This window comes from Lissotriton vulgaris, chromosome 5 (genome assembly GCF_964263255.1).
Source record: "Lissotriton vulgaris chromosome 5, aLisVul1.2, whole genome shotgun sequence".
In the NCBI taxonomy this organism is placed as follows: domain Eukaryota; kingdom Metazoa; phylum Chordata; class Amphibia; order Caudata; family Salamandridae; genus Lissotriton; species Lissotriton vulgaris.
In genome coordinates, this window is record NC_141693.1 from 248390581 (window position 1) to 248412092 (window position 21512).

The following is a 21512-nucleotide window of genomic DNA, read 5'->3' on the forward strand; positions in this document are numbered from 1 at the left end:
TCCACCAAGATGTTATGGGGGGGAGACTTCAACTTGATCTTTGATACTGATCTGGACAGATCTGCGGGTCCGCCTAGACGTCCGGCGGCAGCGGCGTTGCAAATGCAGGCAGAGATGATACGCCTGGGGTTGGTGGACGTCTGGAGGGAGAGGCACAGAGACAAGGGGGGTTATACCCACTACTCCGCTTACCACAATATCCACACCAGGATAGACTACTGGATGGCTACACACGCCCTTCTAGAAATGGTCCGCGGCTGTGAGGTGTTACCCCGCACGCTGTCCGACCACTCCCCGCTACTATTGACACTTAGTTCCCCAAAACTAAGGATCCTGCCATTCACGTGGCGTTTCCCCCCGTATTCATTGCTGGACGAGACATTCAGGGGTGACCTAGGTGAGGAAATTGACAATTACTTTGACACGAATATTGGATCAGTCGACAGCTTTCGCACGGTGTGGGAGGCGTTCAAAGTTTTCATTCGGGGGGTGGCCATGACCAAACACTCCGGCGTCCTAAAAACCATTAGACAGCGACTCACACACTTAGAGGGGCAAATTGCTGAAATAGAGAGGCAACAAGTGGCGGGCATAATAACAGAGGGAGCCGGGAACCTGCAGGAGCTCCCGAAGGAATTTCATGAGGAGGTAGACAGAGAGGTCCGTCACCTGGGCAAGTATGCAACAGCACGTGTGTACGGGGAGGGGGAGCGACCTGGCTCACTCCTAGCCAAACTCATGAAAGGGGCCAGGAGACGACAAGTGGTGACAGAGTTGCAATCGGGCACAGGTGACATGCTCACGGAGGAGGGGGAGATACTCTCTGAGTTCAGGAACTTTTATATGGACTTGTATACCACCAAAATCTCTGGGGTAGAAGCCAAATCGATCATTACTTAAGCTACATCAAAATGCCGTTCCTCGAGGACTGGCAGAGAGATTTCCTTAGATCCCCAATACAACAGGATGAGATCTCGGACGCTCTGGATAGCATGAGATCTGACAGTGCACCTGGGGCGGACGGCTTGACCGCCAGTTTTTATAAAGCATTTAAAGATAAGCTTATACCGCACCTATCATCACTATTCGATGATATTTGCGAGGAAGGTACCATGCCGCCCTCCATGAGAGAGGCCATCATCGTAACGATACTAAAACCGGATAAGCCACACACTCAAGCAAGTTCTTACCGCCCACTGTCCCTCCTGAATGTGGATGCCAAGCTGTACGCAAAGGTGTTGGCAGCCCGTCTGGCGATGGTCGCCCCTGAACTGGTAGCTCCAGAACAGGCCGGCTTTATTCCGTCACGTAACCTCACATACAACATACGAACGGTGATGGGGGCCATCCAGCACACCCGGCAGGACTCCAAGGCCATTGCGGTATTTCTCGATATGGAGAAAGCGTTTCATTCTGTGGAGTGGCCGTTTCTAAGCAGGGTCCTTAAGAAACTAGGCCTGGGCGATCTCTTTCTACAACTTCTGGGGGCGCTTTATTACAGGCCTACGGCCCGAATCCGCTTGGGCGACACTGTCTCGGAACCGTTTGAGATCAGCAGGGGCACAAGGCAGGGCTGTCCACTCTCCCCACTACTCTACGCCCTGGTGGCGGAACCCTTGGCCTGTGCAATCAGAGAGTACCACTCCTTTGAGGCTATTAAATACCCTACCTACAAGATAGGGATATCCACATACGCAGACGACACCTTACTATACGTACGGGACCCGGCTACCAACCTCTCCTCAGTCTTGAGGGAAGTGGTGCGCTTCGGAGCCTTGTCTGGGCTGCGAGTGAACTGGCCCAAATCAGTGGCGTTCCCCCTCACTCCTGTTACTGCTACCTTTGACATGGACTACCCGCTCCAATGGTCGACGGACCCGATACGCTACTTAGGAATCATGCTTCACACCGACCCGGACGTCATGATTAGAGAGAATTATGGCGTGGCTTATAGTAAGCTGTCCGATGATGTTGAGGTCTGGTGCAAGCTACCATTGTCTCTGATGGGGCGAATCGCCATAATGAAAATGGTGGTTCTCCCCATGGTCCTGTTCCTCTTCAATAATATCCTAGTCGTGTTATCTAAGTCCTTCTTTGCCACCTTAACTAAACTCCTCATTCGCCTAGCCTGGGGTGGCAAGCAACCCAGAGTAAAATGGGATACTCTCAAGTTGCCGTATGAACAGGGGGGACTAGCAGCGCCAGATTTGGAATGATACTATAGAGTCGCGCAGGCAGCCCATCTCCACACGTGGATACACGGCAGTCCGGACATTCCACACATGATACTGGAAAGACTATTCGCGGACCCGGTCCCCCTTCCTGCGACTGTCTGTGGCCCCATGGATCGCAGAGTGGGGACGTTAGACTCCTTGCTTACTACCAATCATGCATGGCACTCACTGCTGCATAGACAGGACAAAGTGCTGTTGTATGCGCAGAACATGCCTATCCAATGGGCGCTATGGCTACCAACATTGGCGGAAGCGGGGGTCTGCAAGGCTCTCCGTGACCTTGGTGCACACAAAATGGGAGACCTATTTGAGCACGGGACAGTTAAGACGTGGGAGCAGCTCACAAGGGGAGGAGCACAACCCTCGCTGCTCCAGCGCTTCCAATTCCATAGAGTGCGGAGCGCCTTCCAGGAACTACTGGGGCCTGACTTGCAGGAGCCACCAGAAGTCCCGGAGCTGGCATATGTTATCGCTGCGGAGGCACCCCAAAAGCTCATTACCAAACTCTACAAAATAGGACATGAACACACTGCTGCACACTACTCCAAAGCGCGTTTGGCCTGGCAGGCCGACCTCAGTACACAGATCTATGACAAAATGTGGGCTTACTGCTGTGCGGCCACCAGAAAAATTTCTTTAAACGGACGACATCGCCTGGTCCACTTTAAATACCTGCAGCGTGTGTACTATACGCCAGAGAGGCTGCACAGGTATGGGCTTCGCGACACCCCAGAATGCGAGAGATGCCACGCTCCTGTGGCTGACTTTTTGCACGTGGCCTGGGCGTGCCCGGGAGTGCAGCGCTTCTGGCATAGAGTGTTCGCCGAAATGAGTACAATAGTGGAGCTGGAGCTGACCTTGGACCCTGCCCTAGCCCTTCTGGGATACACGAGGGCAGTACCGGTGGCGGTGAGGAAACTGTTGGGCATGGGCATGCTCCTAGCAAAGAGAGTGGTGGCAATGTGTTGGATGAGGGGCCCGCTCCCTACACTGAAAAGATGGTCCAACGACATGATGTATTGCAACACACAATCTGAACTATAATCAATCAATCAATCAGTGACACTTGTAGAGCGCGCTACATACCCGTAGGGTCTCAAGGCGCTGGGGGGGGGGGGGGGGGGGGGGGTGCCGCTACTGCTCGAACAGCCAGGTCTTCAGCTTCTTCCTGAAGGAGAGGTGGTCTTGGGTCAGGCGCAGGTCGGTCGGGAGGGAGTTCCAGGTCTTGGCGGCCAGGTAGGAGAAGGACCTTCCTCCTGTAGTCGCTCTTCGGATGCGGGGGACGGCGGCGAGGGCGTGGTTGGCTGATCGGAGGTGGCGAACTACTCCCTCCTAGGAGCAGGCCCAAGAACTTCTGGGCCCTGTACCAAACGTACTTGAATGCCCAAGACACTGATCAGGAACCCGCAGTACATGAGAGGGAGGGACAACCGGATACACTCGAAGGGGACCTACATCTAGAATAGCATTGCTGCGGAGAGGACACGACACTCCATGTGCCAGGCCTCGGGTGGTGACAGCACTGACGCGCCCCCCCGTCCTGAGGCTTTGGGCAGGAGGAGCGTAGGGTGCGATACACGCACTAGCACATACCATCAGACACAAGGAGTACTAACGGGGAAGTTGGGGGGGTGGAGTGGGTGTTCGGAAGGGGGCGGGGGGGAGAAAAAGTTAAAAATGTATTGTTTTATAAGACTGTGCACAGAGCAGAGCTACGTACGCCAGAAGCGAAACCAGTGAAAGAGATGCCTTGTATGCTTTTTCCTTTCTTATTGCTTATTATTAATTTTGCTGGGCATGTGTTGTTCAGATTACAGTGATGCCGGCCCGGGATGGGTTGTAGGCGTTCAGCTCTGTATGTATTGCATTCTGTGATCAAAAAAATAAAAAATTAAAAAATAAAAACAAAAGTAAACATTTGCAAACTCCAATCAGGGATGAGTAATGAACTGGGAGAATATGCAATGTCATTGAGAACTGGGACAGTCAGTAGGCAAATGCCATTAAGGAGTATTTATTAAAAACGAGGAGTGTTAGAAATTGTGCTGACGCATTAGAATGAACTATGGTCATTTTGAGTTTCCAATGCTGCTCCTGAACGTGATTCTGGAAGGAAGAAGCTGATTTTTAAAAGCATACAAAAGTAGTTTTTGGTCCTGTCACTCTCTGGTAGAAATACCCTCAAGAGAACACTGGGATAGGGCAAGGACAGAGTAGTACCTACTCATGAATATTAATTATGGAAATCTTGAATACACAACTGGATTTGGCCCTTGAAGACCATAAGTGTCTGAGCTTCTCTACTGTACATGCAACATGTTTCCATTATATCTCACCACTATTTTTATAGGTGCAGACTGAGTTTTTTTTGCACTTGATCATTAGATTTATGAATCAGACCTTGCACTACCTTGGTAGCACTCCCCTATTTACTCATATCTATCTTGCTGCAGTATAGTGTTGTGTCCCCATTCTCTGTATGTTTGGGGGTGTCTGGGATGCTGAGCGTGAATGATGATGGAATGGAGGTGTGGTTTGAGTGGAAACCTGTAGATAGTTACAGGTGCTGAGAGGATGAAATCCTGATTATAGCCATGTACCTGATGCTGTACCCAAGGGTGTAACATGTAAATAAAGAAGATATCATCCTCTACCTGACATGTTCATGTTACATTCTTGAGGACACTCCCTCAAGACTCAAAACCTACTCTTTTGGAGACAAGGCCTCCACAGTACACTATAAGAAGACGCGTCAGCATTTCATAAAGGGCTAGCACAACTGCCATTTTTTCTGCTGGGTAAACAAGCCCTTATGCCACATTTTGCTGACTCTTTACATTGCCATATCACTTGTTTGGAAACATTTAAGCAATGGGTTAGGATATCGCCTAGAGCAGTCTCCTGTTTAATAATCTCAACCCCATTCTCTACGGCTCTCCAGGGTTTCTCTACCGTAAATACATGTCTCTGCATCAAGCTATAGCCTCTGATTACTGGTGGTATGGTCCTAGATCAGTCTTCAGAGTTTCCTTTCAATTCTCTTGCAGATCTGTGTAATCTGCAAGTAAACAAGTTTAAGTGGAAACTGGACTATGCAATGAACGGGATGACTCCCTCGGCACCAATCTTCAAGAAAGGTGAGCTCGCTGAGTTGCTTGCTGCAATTCAGTTTCTGACACTGTCTATCCAGGCGGCAACCGGAGAGGGAGGGTGTCTGCAGCAGCCTCCCAGGATAACATTTGGGTACATGCCCTTTTTTTTGTAGACAATTTAAGTAAAAACCTTACACAAATCTGATCCACATCAAAGGATCCCATAGAATATCATATCCGGCCACTCCACATCCCCTCAGATCTCCATCCCACCCCATTCTAATCAGCAACATCATCTAAAACGAACCCATCACAAATCATACTAGTCATCATATAAAACACGGTAGCACATCACAGTCTGCCTTCAACCATGCTGCAGTGCACTGCATCCTGCCACAATACCAATGAGATGTCATTTAATTCCTCTGCAGAAAACGTACACATTAGCTGTTTTGGGCATTGATCATTTGAGAGCACAACTGATTACCAAGTACCATTTACCCCTAGATAGACTGCGCAATTCCAGACAGCAGGTAACGCGCAGGTACACATAAACAGGTGTGCTGCAAGATCGCATTAATTGATCATTTAGTCAATGAGATCCGGGGAGGGTAAGGCCACAGTGTAGGTGAAAAGATAATAAGCATAACGGACATGTCCCACTGCAAATACATCACTAGGCCAGCCTTTGGAACCACAAGTACTACCCTGCCAGTCAACAGGAGAACAGGAGAGGGCACACACACTCAAAAGCAACACTTTACAAGACTGTTGAGACAACCATCATGGAATTTGAAGACATTGTTAAGTACACCACATCCAAAGGACAATCTAAGTAATCCCCGTCTCGGCACACATGCATAGGCTAGCAGCGTTAAGTTACAAGAACCCCCACCCCAAAACGCAGGCCCAGAGATGTTGATGAACTAGATCACAACAAGAATTTAGGAGTCACAGAAAGAGGCAAAACGGAAAGGACAGCGAGATCCTACAGCCTCTAAAAAAAGCCTTAATCGAAAGGAGTGACATTAAGTACTGAACATATAGTGACAATCGCTAACCAACTCAGAAAGCACAGTGGAAACAGTAGTATGGGCACACACAGCCTCGAGCCCAACTCTCCACTGGCTGGGTTATGAACTCCATAGAGCAAAAACAGTGCATGCTCTGCTGTATAAACACACCCTAATATAAAAATATACATCAAGACCTACACATAACACGAAGGCCACCAGTGTATTGAAAAATAAACCTGCAGTCTCTACATTTATGCATTCAATGGAAATTTTTAGTGAAACATAGTTAACTATTTTCACAAAGCTCAAACATATAATGCAATAAGTTGGAACAGAAAACGGCATTAGCGAAATATCATAGCCTCTTGAGATCAGGTAACTTTAGTGCAATCTTGGCTCTCAATTCTGTTTTGGACAAAACACTCCACAGAATGTCATTGTTTGCAGGTAGGTGGGAATTCAACTATTACTGAAACAATAGTGTGGACTGTCCTGGACAAAGTCCAAAAACTTTAGACAAACAATTACTTTCCTTTAATATTACCAGCCAGTGTGAAACGTGCAAAGAAATGCTTTGGCGCAAATTCAGGGTTTGCTACGCAAGTTCTGTGTACCTTACCTCCGGATTGCTGAAGATCTGCCATAGGTCGTTGTGCAAGTGATTTGTCTGATAATTTTCCAAAGAGAGAATGTGACCAAAGTTTTCTCTGTTCGTCACAAACATGAAGACACCCTGTAAAAAGAAAGGAAGAGTAGTTGCATTAATATCCTAAGAGGAACCCAAGAGTGGAAGCAAAATACCAGGCCATGCACCTCCACGAGGGGGAACTTCATGGTTTTTTCAATCAAAGACATTTCAGGATCTATGCAAAAAAGACCCCCAAAATAAGTACAGGACTGGTAATTACAGGCTTAGGTACAGAGAGGGGTGCAGCGAACCAGAATGAGGGCTCATCGCCAGACACGGAGCAAACACAAGTTTACACACATCTCCAGAAGCATGCATATCCTTCACACCAGGTGACAAGAACACCGACCACTCAATATTTCAGTTTAGCTGCAAGACTTACTTTTTCTGCATGGCATTTTCCCCTTTCACTCTTGAATGTTTTTATAATTTACAGCTTTAATTTAGGGCATTTTGCCCTTAAAGCAAAGTAGGTGATGAAGGTCACTCTCCAGATAGAAAGTGCAATTAGACATTTTACCTGCTCAAATGTGTCATTTGTCAACTACATCCTACAGCGACTGAAGCCACATCTCTCTCTTTTTCCTGCCAATCTTGTTCTCATGATTCCCAAATGACACAAAGGTCTGCATCTTCAAGCGGACACTAAAAACCATCCCCCACACAGTGGAAACTAAGACAAATCCCTCCTCAGTAGACACAAAGGCAGGCACCTACTCAACACTATGCCAAGGCACGTCTGCCCGGAGGGCACGAGAAAGCACATCCCTCCTCAGGGAATGCATGTCAAGGCATGTTCCTCCTTAGCAGACAACAAGATATGTCCCTCTTCAGTGCATACCAAGGGACGTCCATCACTCAGTCCAAGTCACATTCCTCATAAGTGCACCCCAGGGCACAACCCCTTCAGTCCACCACAAGACACTTCCTTCCTCAGCGGATCACGGTTCTCAAGTTATGTCTCTTCTGTGCAGATTCCAAAGTCCGTCTCCCCATTGCAGACCCTAAGGACCATGGCTGCTCTGCTGGCACCAATATTCAACACACGTCTTCATAACTTAATGCCGATCACCATCTGCTGACCATAATCCTGGGTCTCCTCCACACAGGCCAGAATCAGCCTCATCTCTGCAGACCTAACCTCTGCCTAGTTTCAACAGACCTCAAACCTGCCTCTGGTCTGTAGTCCCCAAGGGCTGCATTTGCTTTGCAGACCACATGGGGAGTCCTTGCCCGTGCAGACCCCACGGCTGGTCTACCCTCTGCATCTCTGTAGACACCCCGCTCTACTCACCCGTTCCCGCACGTTGTGACAGAAGGCCATGTCAGGGTCCAGCCTGTCACTGCGGTACAAATCTTGTTCCTTGAGCTCTGACCGCAGTGTGCTACCTTTCATCAGGTAAACACTTGATATATATGGAACATTCCAAACTCCACTGCAATGGGAACAGAGGAAATTAAAATTGGGAATGATCGTACATAAGGAGAAAAGTAAGGTATCCAGTGGTAAGATGAAATTAGGGCAGAGGAAAATAGTCCATGCACAGAGACTAAAATAACCTTTAACATTTCCACTACGTTGGTCTCCCAAAACTCCTTTAAAAAATGCCCCCAAAAAGCCAACTTCCCCCAAAAGACTACATATTTCTAATATAATAAATTATCCTTCAAATACTTTGAAAAGAAATGTATTGAAGCTAGTCGCTCTGGTCACCAACATATCTGCCCTGGAAATCATGTTAGTACTGCCATGCAGTACCGAGTGTACTCTATTCCCCATGGATGCTTCATGTGCATGGGGAGCACTTAGCTAGAGTACTGGGGCCAAAGAATGCACAGTGCCTGGAAGATCAGAGAGGGAGAGTATCAGGAAGGGCAGAAGAGGTGAAGAGGCTTAGCACCAGAGAGAGTATTACGTTGCTGATAGAACACAGTGTACTTCAGAACTTATTCACACACATTATTTTACGTAACTGGACAGCTCAGACGCCCACTCTGCTTAAAGGATTGCAGAGAAGCAGCATACAATAAAATGCACAAAGCTATATTATTTATTTTTCAACTGATCACACAGTTGCAGCTGTGCAATGCCCCGAATTTTTGAAAATGGTCATTTTGAATCACCGACACTTACACTCTCTGCCCCTGAACTATGTCCACATAATCCTCCGATCGGGCGTAGAAGCCATCTGAGCTCAGGGCTCCCCAGAAATTTGACCACAGCTTCCCAAGAAGACCCACCAGAGGGGCGATGATGGACCTATGGAGGAAGAAGAAGAAGAAGATGCTGAAACAACAAGGACCTAAGAACCTTCTGTTCCTTTATTTATTTAAGTTGGGTTAATTGTTGTTTTATTTTTCATTGTGTTATAATTGTTTTCAGACAAATAAAGTAGCATTATGTAAATTGCAGATGTTATACTAGTATTTTGATTCGATGGTGGGTACTCTCACATGTGTATTATTGCGAACAAACTATTGTGAAGCATGTCCTGAGGACTCTGGTCTAAATCTGGAGGTGACAGCTCTCCGTTAGAATACTGGCTATGCAGCCACCCCCCTGGGTCCAACGTCATGTATATTGTTAATCAGATTCATCTGTTTGATCCTTTACTAGGACTCTGAAAGATGTATTTCAGTACTCTACTATTGCTGCCATTTTAAGATTGTTTTGCTTTCCTATACGAACTGTATTACAAACATTGAAAATGCCAATACAGATATTTTTTTTAAAAACAAGGACCTAAGAGCCAAAAGAAACCACATATAATGTACCAACTGAAAACAAAAACACTCAGCAGCACATGAAACCACAATCACCTTGTATTTTGCAACCTCCTTAAATTGCTCCCACTTCAGAGCACTACAAGTAGAAAAGATAGACCTGTGCACAAGAGCAGCACGGAGGGCATAGGTAACCTGGTCAGGGAAGGTTACCCAGCAGCCATAGCCTTTTGATAAATGGCCTACGGATCCAGGGAAAAACAGGACAGGAGATGGGGAGGTAGCACAATGTCTAATATTGCGATTCGCTCCATGAGGGAAATTTGGAAACATACAACAAATGCGTTTCATGCTCTTAGTTCCCTTGAACTTATCCAGTACCTTGTGTTAGAGTATCTCAGCCCAATCACAAAATACATTTATCGACAATTTTTTGAAAGAGATAAATGAGCATTGCAGCACCAGACACTCCCCTGGCTACGTCCAACACACACCCATCAGAAACAAATCACGCAGCTGATGCACAACTCAGAATCATACTGCTGATGCATAACTCAGTAGTAAACATTTTGTGCAGTCTTGAGCATGTCCAGCAGCACAACTATATGTTTTGTATAGGCAGTAATAGATACTCTGCATGGGAGCTTGCATTGCGTCATTCCTTTAAATCTGCTCGAGTGTGGAAGCCAACAGTTGAATGAATGATGCAAATAAGAGTGGGACTTGAAGGTCAAATTGATCTCATTCGGCTCTATATTAACTACCAAAAGTATACTCCTGCTCTCAGTTCATTCTAACAACTGGTTGCAGGATACATATATCTATTGCAGAAACCAAGGTCCAAACCGGTTTGTAAATTGAAGCATAATAGATGCCTGTTCAGTTACACAACAAGATAGGACCATAGAGTCTTCCTTTCCCCGGTCTCTTCGCACACTGCTAACAGACTGCAGAGATTTATTACATACACATATGGAGGGAGAGGAGTATCAAGCGTGTTAATACTTCCTCTTACAATATCAAAACAAACACAACAGTATAGCTACGCTTATAGATCTCCAAGGTGAAGCTTGTTAGTAGGGAATGTTCAAGTCACAGCAGATGGTTGTAAAAAAATCTCTCACTCACAGTTTGTGACATGCTCTATATGCTTAGCTATCCTGTTGTGCGAGTTATGCAGAGATTTATTGTCATGTTATGAGTCAATATGAACCCATTTTTAGGTCGAGCCTGGGCTGTCCATGCACTGCTCTGCGAGCCATCCTATATAGAGTTAGGGATGTGAAGCCCCGCCCACTCTCCGCCCGTATTTTCCATTGGCTTCTATCGTTGTTCTTTGTAAATGCTGGCTTGGGATTCCTGTATCTCCTAGTTAGTCCCTCCTTAGTAAGGCCATGTCTTCATTTGAAACCTCCCATGGCGACTTGCCCTGTTACTTCTGTTGCAACAGAGTTGTGTTTGAATTGGTCTGTAAGCACTGTTTTCTTCATTGGGTTTTGCCCTACTGCAGGCCCGACGTGCTATCCTTACATTCAGGGTGCCATGCGTGCTTTCACTTTCAAAGCTGCTTTCAAAGATCCAAGAAGCCCCGCCATAAGCCATGCAAGTGACTCGACAAGCCTCCGGGGTACTTATTATGCAGATCGGGTGTCTGCATAACACCTGGGCAGGTAATACTGCCACATAAACCAAACTGCACTGGCATGATTCACTCACACACAATATTTACCCAATGTACATCTGTAGTGTCCCCAAATCAAGTTGGACACCTTCGGCTAGCACAGGTTTTTTTAAAAAACTCTTAATACTTTGCATTCTAGAACTTGTAGTTCCGCATTCCCATCATGATCCTAGACGCTCAGGTCCCAAAAAGCAGAATGTCGTTGGCACCCATCTTGATCGGTAACTTGATAAAAGTGACACAGGTTACTTACCGATATTGTTTTATACAACTAACAGTGACGCCACAAACACATTGTTTACTAATGCTTTGAATAATATGTCTTAATATCATCTATCTTAGTGGTACTCGTTTTTACGAATCTCTTAAGTGCGGAAGACTGAATTTTTGAGATTCGAACATGTGACCTGCATTGTAGATCTCTGGCGTTGGCTCTTTAACCCACTGAGCTGAGTAACTGGTTTCGAATAGTCTTGCGCAAGAGATGCACTATGCTCTCAACGAAGGCTTTGGCCGGTTTGAATATGAGAAGTTTTGTCCTCGTCATTTCAGGCAAAGGCACTGCATCCCTTTAATGTGTCATACTTCGAAGAAAAAACAGAGAGGCAAGGCTCTTTTAAGGCGCCTGTTTGCGCTCAGCATGTTTGGTTAAACAATAGCTTGCTAACGCGCAGCCCGCTTGCCCGAGGCAAAAGTCAATGGCTTGAGATTTTCCCAACAGGCTGATGGAAGGGGATTCACAGAGAGGAGAGGAATGTGCCAGTAGAAGGGACAATCACCTGGTTTATGGTCTCCCGAACCTCAGCTCAGTATATCGGCATGTTTCCAGAATATATACAGTCCTGTCTGTTTATGGGAGGGGCACAAAGCAGTCCAACTGCACCTGGATGCTAATATTGTGGTCAAACTCACCTGTCCTTCAAACATGATCACTTTGTTTCCCACTGTCTTCATTCAGTGGTACTTCCATGAGTTAAGTGGTCTGTCAACTTAGAATGGGGAGCACCTTATGAGTTGGAGGGGGGAGGGAGGGGGGTTTAAAGAACTCACTTATTTTGTTCCACAAGGCTCTTGAGAGTGTTCGGGTTCTTCAGCGCCACAGCTGCGTCAAGACTGAAGTAGTACTCACAGTCTGGGGACTGCCGGCACATGTCCCTGCGGGAAAGGAATATGTTAGAGAAGGTGAGAGTAAGTGAGGAGAATAAACAATGGAAAGGAGTGAGATTAGAAACAATGTCAAGAATGAGCAGAAACAGGGAAAGCTCTGGGGGTGAGACAGAGGAGACAGAAATGGGTGTAAGGGAGAAGACTATGGAGACTGGGAAAACTAATCTAGGGCAGAAGGGAGCAGTTGGGGAAAAACAGACCATGGGAAGAGACAAGAACAGAGGAGAATGGACATCAGTCTTCTTTCACGCACAAAATGCAATTACTAAATTACTACCTGCACAAAATGAACAAAGCGTACCCAAACACTGCACTGGACACCAGTGTGTCCAGATTCTGCCATTGCCGCTGACGTGCCTGGGTCATATCCAGAGCAGAGGGGCCTTCATTTTCATTTAAACCCCAACCTGCATAAACCGGACTCTTGAGCCCTGTTTGACCCTGCCATAGACTCCTGGGCCCTCACTTGTACCCCAGCATAGAAAGACCCTGCCATAGACTTTTGTATGTGCAGATCCTACCCTGAACTTCAATATGCCAAGTTCATTCCTTCTCTGCCTGCAAGCACAGATTATCTCTACACCCCTACTACAATGATGTACCTTTGTCCCTGCCCTCCGCTTGACTTCAAAACTTCCAAATCATTCCTTGACCCTTGTGTGCTCATGTCCTACCTTTATACCAAGGTGCATACTCCTTTCCTTCTTAGATCACTAAATGTACCATACCTTTGCCATGGGCATACACAGTCCCTGCCGTTGGTACTTGTTCCGCCAGTTTCATTTCACCCACTCTTGAAGCATTATACCCCACCACTTCATCCTTCAGATCCTAGTGCTTGAAGACCCTCCCTTAGACTCCAGCGAGCAGTGTCACTTCCACACTTACACCGCCATGTTGCGAGCTTCAGCATTCTCTGCATTATCTTCTGGTCCCAGCACCTTGACCGCGTTGTACTTGCTGCCATGCACAGTCACAAATGCGTCTACCTTTGGCTGGTGAAGGGACTCCTGAAACAAACCAAGATGGGCGTCATGAACACATGGAGATGAAATATAGTCATGGCAGGAAGGCGTCCCTGAACCGAGAGGAACCCCAATGGTCTAAATTAAACACAGCCTCAAAACATTCAGCTGAAACGTGTCAATGGAAGTTGGAACCCCAATCCTATGTACAGAGCAGAGTCATTGTGTATATAGTTCAGACAATAAAATTTAACAAAATATCGTTTATGTTTGGACCATTTACTTTTTTAGGAACTATTTACCGTTTTATGCTAAATTACAAACAATTTGCGTTCAAAACTTATGCACCTTATTTACTGAACCTTATCCTGAAATTCTACAAATGCTTAATGCATTGCTCCAGACAGTGGCGTGACGAAAGTTGAGGGGGCCCCCATGCAAGGTATATGGAGGGGCCCCTGCTCTGGATTTAATCCGAAGCCCTCAGACATAAGTACTGTGCTGAAGGGGCCCCCTGCAGCCTGCGCAACCCCCTGCACTGCGGGGGATGCGTGCCTGTGTTACGCACCTGGCCACAGAGAACAGTTTGAAAGTAGACCATTGGCGTGTGCTGAGCGTTGGGTTTTAGATCAAAATTGTTGTTCCAAACTACATCAGTGGAATCAATGTTCATTATCTTCCAGTTTCTGTTATTGCATCAAATTCCTACACACAGACTTTTAGTCATTCTAGATCAGCTGTCTTCAATCAGTCCATCGTGATATACTGGCAGCTCCCAGACACCTTCAAAGTAGCTTGCAGCATTAAGGTATTTTTTAAATAAACACAGGGTCACATTTTCTTTTAAAGTTAAGGAAGGGGCTGTTTACTTTACAATATTATCATCAGGCTGCAGATAGCATGGCCTGAAAATGAGCAGCGCTCAGTCAGATTTATGACCCAGGCTGGGCACATAGGTGAAGAACTGAAACTGAGATATTTAACTCTTAACTAAAAGTCCTTGTCAACTCAATATTGGAGTGTGAGAACATAATGATGTTTCTGAATACTTTTAAAATGAGAGAAAATGAAAAGTTACTTTAAAGAGAATCTCTTCATTTTTATTTTCTCCCATTTTTTAATGTTGCATTTACACATTTACCACAAGCAGGCCTTTTGTTCCCAGGGGCCGGTAGACACTGATATATTTATAACTGAAAAATACAGTCATTTTTAATTGGGAGAAATTCAAAGTGAAGAAAAATCTTTCTATTAAACATTAAGTCCTAATGTCTTTCTCCACTTTTAATTAAACCAATTACACATTAACGGTTTATGAAGCATGTTTCTTCACTTAAAATTCCTCCCATTTAAACAATTGGCTGTATTTTTCTGTTATAAATATGGCACTGTGTCTACAGGCCACTGGGAGCAAGATTTCTGGTGTTTCTAAATGTGACACTTTGAAATGGGAGAACATTTAAATGATGAGTTTGATGGAAGACAAATAAACAAAGTTAAATCTTCAGTTTAATTTTCTCCCATTTCAAATTGTCGCCTTTACAAACAGCAGGCATTTTCCTCCCAGTGGCTGGTAGACGCAGTGCCATATTTATATATAAAAAATACAGACATTAGTTTAAGTGAGAAAAAGTTTAAGTGCAGAAGAATGTTCCATTTTATGAACATGTTTGCAGAACATTATTTTGCACTTTAAATTTCTCCCATTTAACAATAAGATTGCATGTTTGTGTTATACATGTAATAGTGCCACTTATGGCGAAATGTATGTCCTGTGCCACAAGTATATAAGACACAGGCTCTTAGTCACCCATACACATGTATCCCATTCATACACACACATTTTCACACATCCCCAAAGATCAAGGTCTGCCTGGCACACATGGCAGCCCTGACATAGTGCCCCTATCCCTAGAATTTTGTTCAATCCATAGTATCTGGCTTTATGGGCATCAGGCTTAAAGTCAGTGAAACCGGGCACAGGAGTGCCTGGTAACAATGCAAGAGTTGCTTTGCCTTCAGTAGCTCACAATGATTGTCACTGATCCGAACTAGCTCTCACTGCAAAAAAAGTTGGAGACCTCTGTTCTAGATGCTGACTTTTTTTCCCTTAAATTAACATGGATTATTATATTTATCACAATTGTGCTTCCTACATATTTAGGTTGCAACCTGCTGTTGCACCAAATATTGGGTGAACTGACCCTAATATTTTATTGTACGTAGGTGTGTTATCTTTGAGTTCATCACAATTATTTTATGAATTAGGATAATTATAGATTCATATTATTTACAGCCTCGAAGACGTTTTTTGAGAATGAAACAAGTTTTTGAAGATTCATGATCAATAAAGAAGAGTTGTGGAAGACATAAAGACCACTGAGCTTGGAATTCACACATACATGAGTGACCACCTCACCCAACGTGGAATATTTGTAACTTCTGCACACGTGGCAGTAATCTATTTAACAGCTGGATATTGTTCTGGGGAAAGCATCAACACAAACTGTAGGGCTGACATAGCTGTGTTGTAAATTATTACCTAGAAAGTGCTTTTAGGCCCTTCTGGGGGTAGAAAATTATTATTATTATTATTATTATTATTATTATTATTATTATTATATTCTTATATAGCACCAGATTCGACCCCCGAAGGGGTATCTCCGGGCTTGCCTTGGGAACCCGTCCTGGCTTTTCCCTGTGAGATAGCCCCTACAGGGCATCCCCAAGGTAAAAGCCAGGCATCCCGCCGCGGGGGGCCGTTGTGGAGATTAAGCAAGCTTAATGCCCAGAGTTGCAGAGTGTGAACCCATGATTAGGTCAGGCACCGAAGCGAGAATTATCGAGTCCATGGACATTTGAGCTCAAGACCCTGCCGCATCGGGAATTGAACCCTGGTCCCGGGTCTGACCTCTGCTTCAGGGTCTGCCTGCTCTAACCAGTGAGCCACACTTCTCCAATGGCTATACAAATGCTAGAAAATATAATTCAATACACCTATTAAAGTAACAATCATTTTTAAATATGCCATAATCATTCTTCACGTGAAATGCTTACTGAATATTTAATTACCTATGAACACATGCAATCCGCAATAAGTATAAACATTCAGCTTGCTTTTGTCTTGAACTAACCACTGTCTTTATGTGAGGCATTGCTTGTTAATATAAAAAAAAATGGCACATTCTGAAATCCTTTACTGTAAGAGAAGTGTTACTAGTTAATGTACACAGCATCCAGAACAATGGTAAAAATAACTTACACCGGTCCTCAATTCCGATTTGCAGCTGCATTTTGAGAAACGCAGACGTCTCACACACAAGGTTAGGGGTTTGTCTTTTAACAATAACACGTAAGAGGAAACAGGGCTAACTTCTGTGAATGTTAAATATATTTGCATGATGTTGGTCTTTGAGTAGCAAACCTGATATAGACACACTGCTTTAAGAGCACGACACTTGCACTTTTGTTACAGAAAGTTTATTCTAAGATAGTATCTACAGCAGTTTGCTTATATGAAATTAACTGATTAGATTTAGGTTTCTTCCGCTTTCTTCCTGAATTGAACCACGTACTGGCTCTACAATGATTGGCCAACTGGTTGACCGACGATACTGCAAAGCAAAGAGGAGTTTGAGTTTAAAGGTCTAACCAAACATCAGGAGGCAACAAAGGGGGAAGAACTTTACTAAAGTTCCATCTGGCTTCACCCAACTCCGAATACCTTCCTGAAAATCTGTGCCCAACGCTTAGGTACATGCTTATCCTCAAAAGCGACCCGCGAGTGTCGAAAACTCATCACAGATGTTGACTTACATGGTTGTGGATAAACAACTGGATTCTTTCCTTTGGATATTGCAGGTTCAGCAACCGGTTAAAGAATTGAGAGATGAAGGGAGTTGGCTGTTCAATGAAAATGCCAATCAAAACCAGAGGAAAGGCATCATCCTGAAATTCACAGAAGTGAGAAAAATGACACTGTTAAGGACCGAAGAGAGAAGACAAGTGGTAGAGGTGCTATTCAAAGGAAGAACAATAAATATTCATCACAGAACATGGAACAGCGTGAGACGCAAGTATAGTACATACAACCAAGAAGAACATCTGTATCCATGCTAAAGCAAAGGACAAACTAGAGAGAGGAATAATAACAGCCAAGACACTCTTAGCTCACAAAACTGCAAAAGCCTACCAATGGGGATTCTACATTGCCTACCTCAAGGCCAGACCCTCAATGGCAGACACAGCATCATGAAGGGTTATTAAACTCACTCCTTCCTACCTTCAGTCCGGAGAGTTTTCGCAGCCCCTCGTCACATACAGTGCAGCCCGTTTCAAATGTCCATACTCGTGGGACATAGTTTCCAAGGTAGTTCAGTTGCAACTGTAATAAAATGTCTAAATCGTCAGTTTGAGAGAAACTTATCGTTTTTGGCAATTGTTCTATCATATACATTATGTTCTAAGGATACATGTACAAATCCTTCAACTAAAGGGTGGTGGGGAGGAGGGGGGTCACAGGAGACAAAGGGGACACTTCGGCTTAGGAAAACAATTTGCGATCTACACAGACCGGCAAGGATTTCAATAGAAGAACCACAGCGAAGGATGCCCTGCAGTCTAAGGTCAGCCTATCCCGGACCATCTTGGATCAATTGCTGTGGTCTCCTTTACTAACATCATGCTGTCTCAATCAAGGGAAAGACATGCAATCAAGGGGGCAGTTCTCGAATCTCAGAACCATCATGAAATAATCTGCCAGCAATCTGTTAGTACTGGTGGGTCTGTGCATCATAACATTTGAACAGGAACTTGACAAAGGGGACACGCTTACCTTTGTTGGGCCATTTCCATGAATTACCACGGGAAGCGTGTCATGAATGACGTTCCTGGCTCGCACTTTTCCATTTTCAAACTTCAGAACTATGTCATCTAGAAAGATCAGTAGAGCCTAGTTAGATGCCTGCCCAAGTATGAGTTCCGGTATGAATCAATAATGCACTGCACCGCTGGAGAGTCAAGTCTGTCACAGCATCAAAATAAGATTATAATAGAACTTCCCTACTTGCACTATATCCTTTGCACTAGTGACCAAAGTACCACAGAAGTCTTTGACACCAGCAAAGCAAATACATTATTTCTTTTCTTGACAGAAACATTTTTGGTGACACTACCAGAGACTTCTTATTTTATGTTAGACATTAGAGTGTTGCGTTCAACAGGCGGAACTGTCCTATGGCAATTCGTAGTAAGCACCTTGGAAAATGGTACTTATTTCAAATCAAACCAAGTGCACTTTATTTCAGGAACACATGTGAAAGATAAAAGTACACAAGAAAAACATCACAATCCATCACTTTTGAAAATACATATGTACAAAAAAGAGAGTAAAAAAAAACTATTCAGATAAAAACCAGCGGCAGAGAATACTCCACAAATACAAAAATGAATCTCATTACGGGCAGTAAATTACACACAGGATGTTATCGTGCAAATCCGATGAATACAAATAAAGTGCATTGCATAGTGCCAGGATCACAAAGTGAATTCTTTAAAGTGTATATGGCTTTCGTCCAGAAATCAGACCATCGAGCTAAAATATTAATGGTTTTCTTTCTACTGTCTGCACATTTTAAAAAAGAGCAAATATTCATGCAATTAGATGGGTAATCTAGTTGTTTTACTTACACAAGAGCTAATCTTGAGGTTCTAATCCCACGCTTTCATATAATCGGAATTAAGAACTCTTTTGTGAGGCCAATAATAAATTTGCAGAAAAAAATTAAATGCAAAAGACTTTGCATTGAGGATTCGTTACATGGACATAACAAGACTTTTGAGGACTCAAATTGGCCAAGAGGAAAGCCGAGGTGCTACCTTACAAATCCTAACCTAAACCTGGTAAACAGTAACCTACTCCAAGAGGCATCGATCCACTCAAGGTAAGGCTCAATGCAAGGGGGAAGGGGAATCTCCACATACTATCTGAAGGACCATTTACTGAATTCAAGGTCCTCTGTCAGGGCTCTCGACCTAGCTCTAAAGGCACATTACATCTGTTTTTCGCATAATGGTGGAGTGGGTGAAAAGGGACGGCTTAATCAGCTTATATCATCAAACCAAGCGTTTTTTAATTCCTCTCTCACAAGTGAGGCAGTCATTAATAATCTCTCTATCTGACGAGGCATGTAAGTTAGTCAATATAGAACACCACAGAAGCAAGGGAGCCAACTTGATGCTATCCTGGGCATACTCCGTCCCAAGCTTCTGATGAACTATACAAGGTGGAACATGCTGGTGGAACACCCAAGAGTCACCTAAGCTTCTCTGTTATGGTCCACTTGAAAGGGGCTGGTGTTCGAGTATCCCCAGATTCCAACGCAATAGGTAAGGATCAGAAGGAACTTTCTCCTGTAGACTTCCGATAAAGAGGCTACAAGTTTTACCCCAACACATTAGGCCAAACTGAGGATGTAGCTCACTGAACTTAAAAATGCTTGCCTCGAATCGACTACACAAGGCCCCCAGTTATTCCTAGCATTCATGACTATCCCTAAATAGGAGAACTCCGTGGTCTGGGCAGCAGGTTGATCGTATCTTATGGTTCTGGGCTTGCATACTGTGATAAATGTTTTCGCTTAATTAGTGACCAGGCCCATTGTCCCTAAAAAAGATACACATTCTTGGAATAAAACAGGAAGACAATTAGGGGTTTGAACACGCATCATCATAATGTGTGCTCAACACAAAAACATAATTTAGCAAGATTTCACTTTATTGTTGTTCATTTAGCACAGACTAAGACAATAACAAACACTCCCAGCGTGCCACAACTCACCTACACCACCGTGTAGATTCTGGAACACACGACTTCTGTGGTCTAAGGTCATGTTGAGTTTCTCCTTTGATAAAACAAAACACAAAGATATTTTCACACAGTTATAAAGTATATTCAGTTACAACAACTATCGCACACTCACATGCAGTGATAACTACTCTACCCCAAAGCACATCAACAATTACAATCCTCTAAAAAAGACCCCCTTACCCATTTCTTCTCATACTGGACTTTGACAAAGCCTGTCGATACAGGATGTAAAGCGGTGACCCCGGCCATCGCAGCAGTGGAATTACTAGAGGAAAGATGTACTACAAACACTGATCCTATGTTTATTGTTTATGTATGCGCAGTTGTGAGGCATTTTTTTCTCTGATATGCTTGAGCCATCCTGATTTTGCAGAGTCTGGTGTTCCTGAGTTTCTGCCTTGCTTCCCTCTGTATGGTTCTTCATCTGTTGCACTTAGATCCTTACTCAGTTAAGGAGATATTCAATTACCATCGTAGTTCGCTCCTCTACGTAGCTACCAGAGCCAAGACGTATTCAAAATGGCCAATTACAGCTCGGAAACCATCTCCCTGACCCGTACCCACCCACTGTGCACCTCTCTTGCTCCATACTTCTAAGGGACGTGGTTGAATTGAGCCTTGCAGTTCAGCCCCCTGATTTGAGGAGCTTTTTGGCTAGTTTTGGGTTTTCTGATCCGGGAGGAAATTTCTTAACTCTTTCAGATATTTCAATTAGTGAGCTCTTAAAGTAGGTCCTTCTACCAACGGCTCATCTAGTGGAACTGCTCCTGCCAGCAACTCTTCTCCAGTCCAGGGCGGCTTTGATCCATGCCAGGACAGCTTTAGACCTCTTTTATAGCCCAGCTGATTACATTGGATGTTTTCCTTTAACATGTCTGCTCAAGATTAACGCTTCTCTGATTCAGGTGACAACAACTGGCACCCTGACAACCCTTTCCCACCCCCTGACATAAACACTGTCGAAAATTGCCCTTTTTGCAAGGTTATCCCCAAATCTTTTGCTTCTTCCTCCTATTTTTTTCCTGACCTGTTGTTGTTGGCTATAGGACTCTGGGCACTTAACCACTGTTGATCAGC

The 21512-nt window shown here is 44.5% G+C and overlaps 1 protein-coding gene across 2 annotated transcripts in view; it reads right to left on the reverse strand.

Annotated features, from left to right (window-relative positions):
- Nucleotides 1-21512, reverse strand: part of PLOD1 (procollagen-lysine,2-oxoglutarate 5-dioxygenase 1) — a 66872-nt gene that overhangs the window by 30003 nt on the left and 15357 nt on the right. For both annotated transcript variants that reach the window (XR_015295867.1, XM_086921287.1), the window contains exons 6-14: nucleotides 20406-20469; nucleotides 18402-18499; nucleotides 17850-17951; nucleotides 17384-17515; nucleotides 13491-13612; nucleotides 12486-12590; nucleotides 9165-9290; nucleotides 8325-8466; nucleotides 6962-7075 (exon numbers count right to left, since the gene is read on the reverse strand). Coding sequence is in view for 1 of the 2 variants with exons in the window: in XM_086921287.1 (XP_086777413.1) it covers nucleotides 6962-7075; nucleotides 8325-8466; nucleotides 9165-9290; nucleotides 12486-12590; nucleotides 13491-13612; nucleotides 17384-17515; nucleotides 17850-17951; nucleotides 18402-18499; nucleotides 20406-20469 (1005 nt within the window). In the remaining variant the exon portion in view is untranslated. The remainder of the gene's footprint in view (nucleotides 1-6961; nucleotides 7076-8324; nucleotides 8467-9164; nucleotides 9291-12485; nucleotides 12591-13490; nucleotides 13613-17383; nucleotides 17516-17849; nucleotides 17952-18401; nucleotides 18500-20405; nucleotides 20470-21512) is intronic.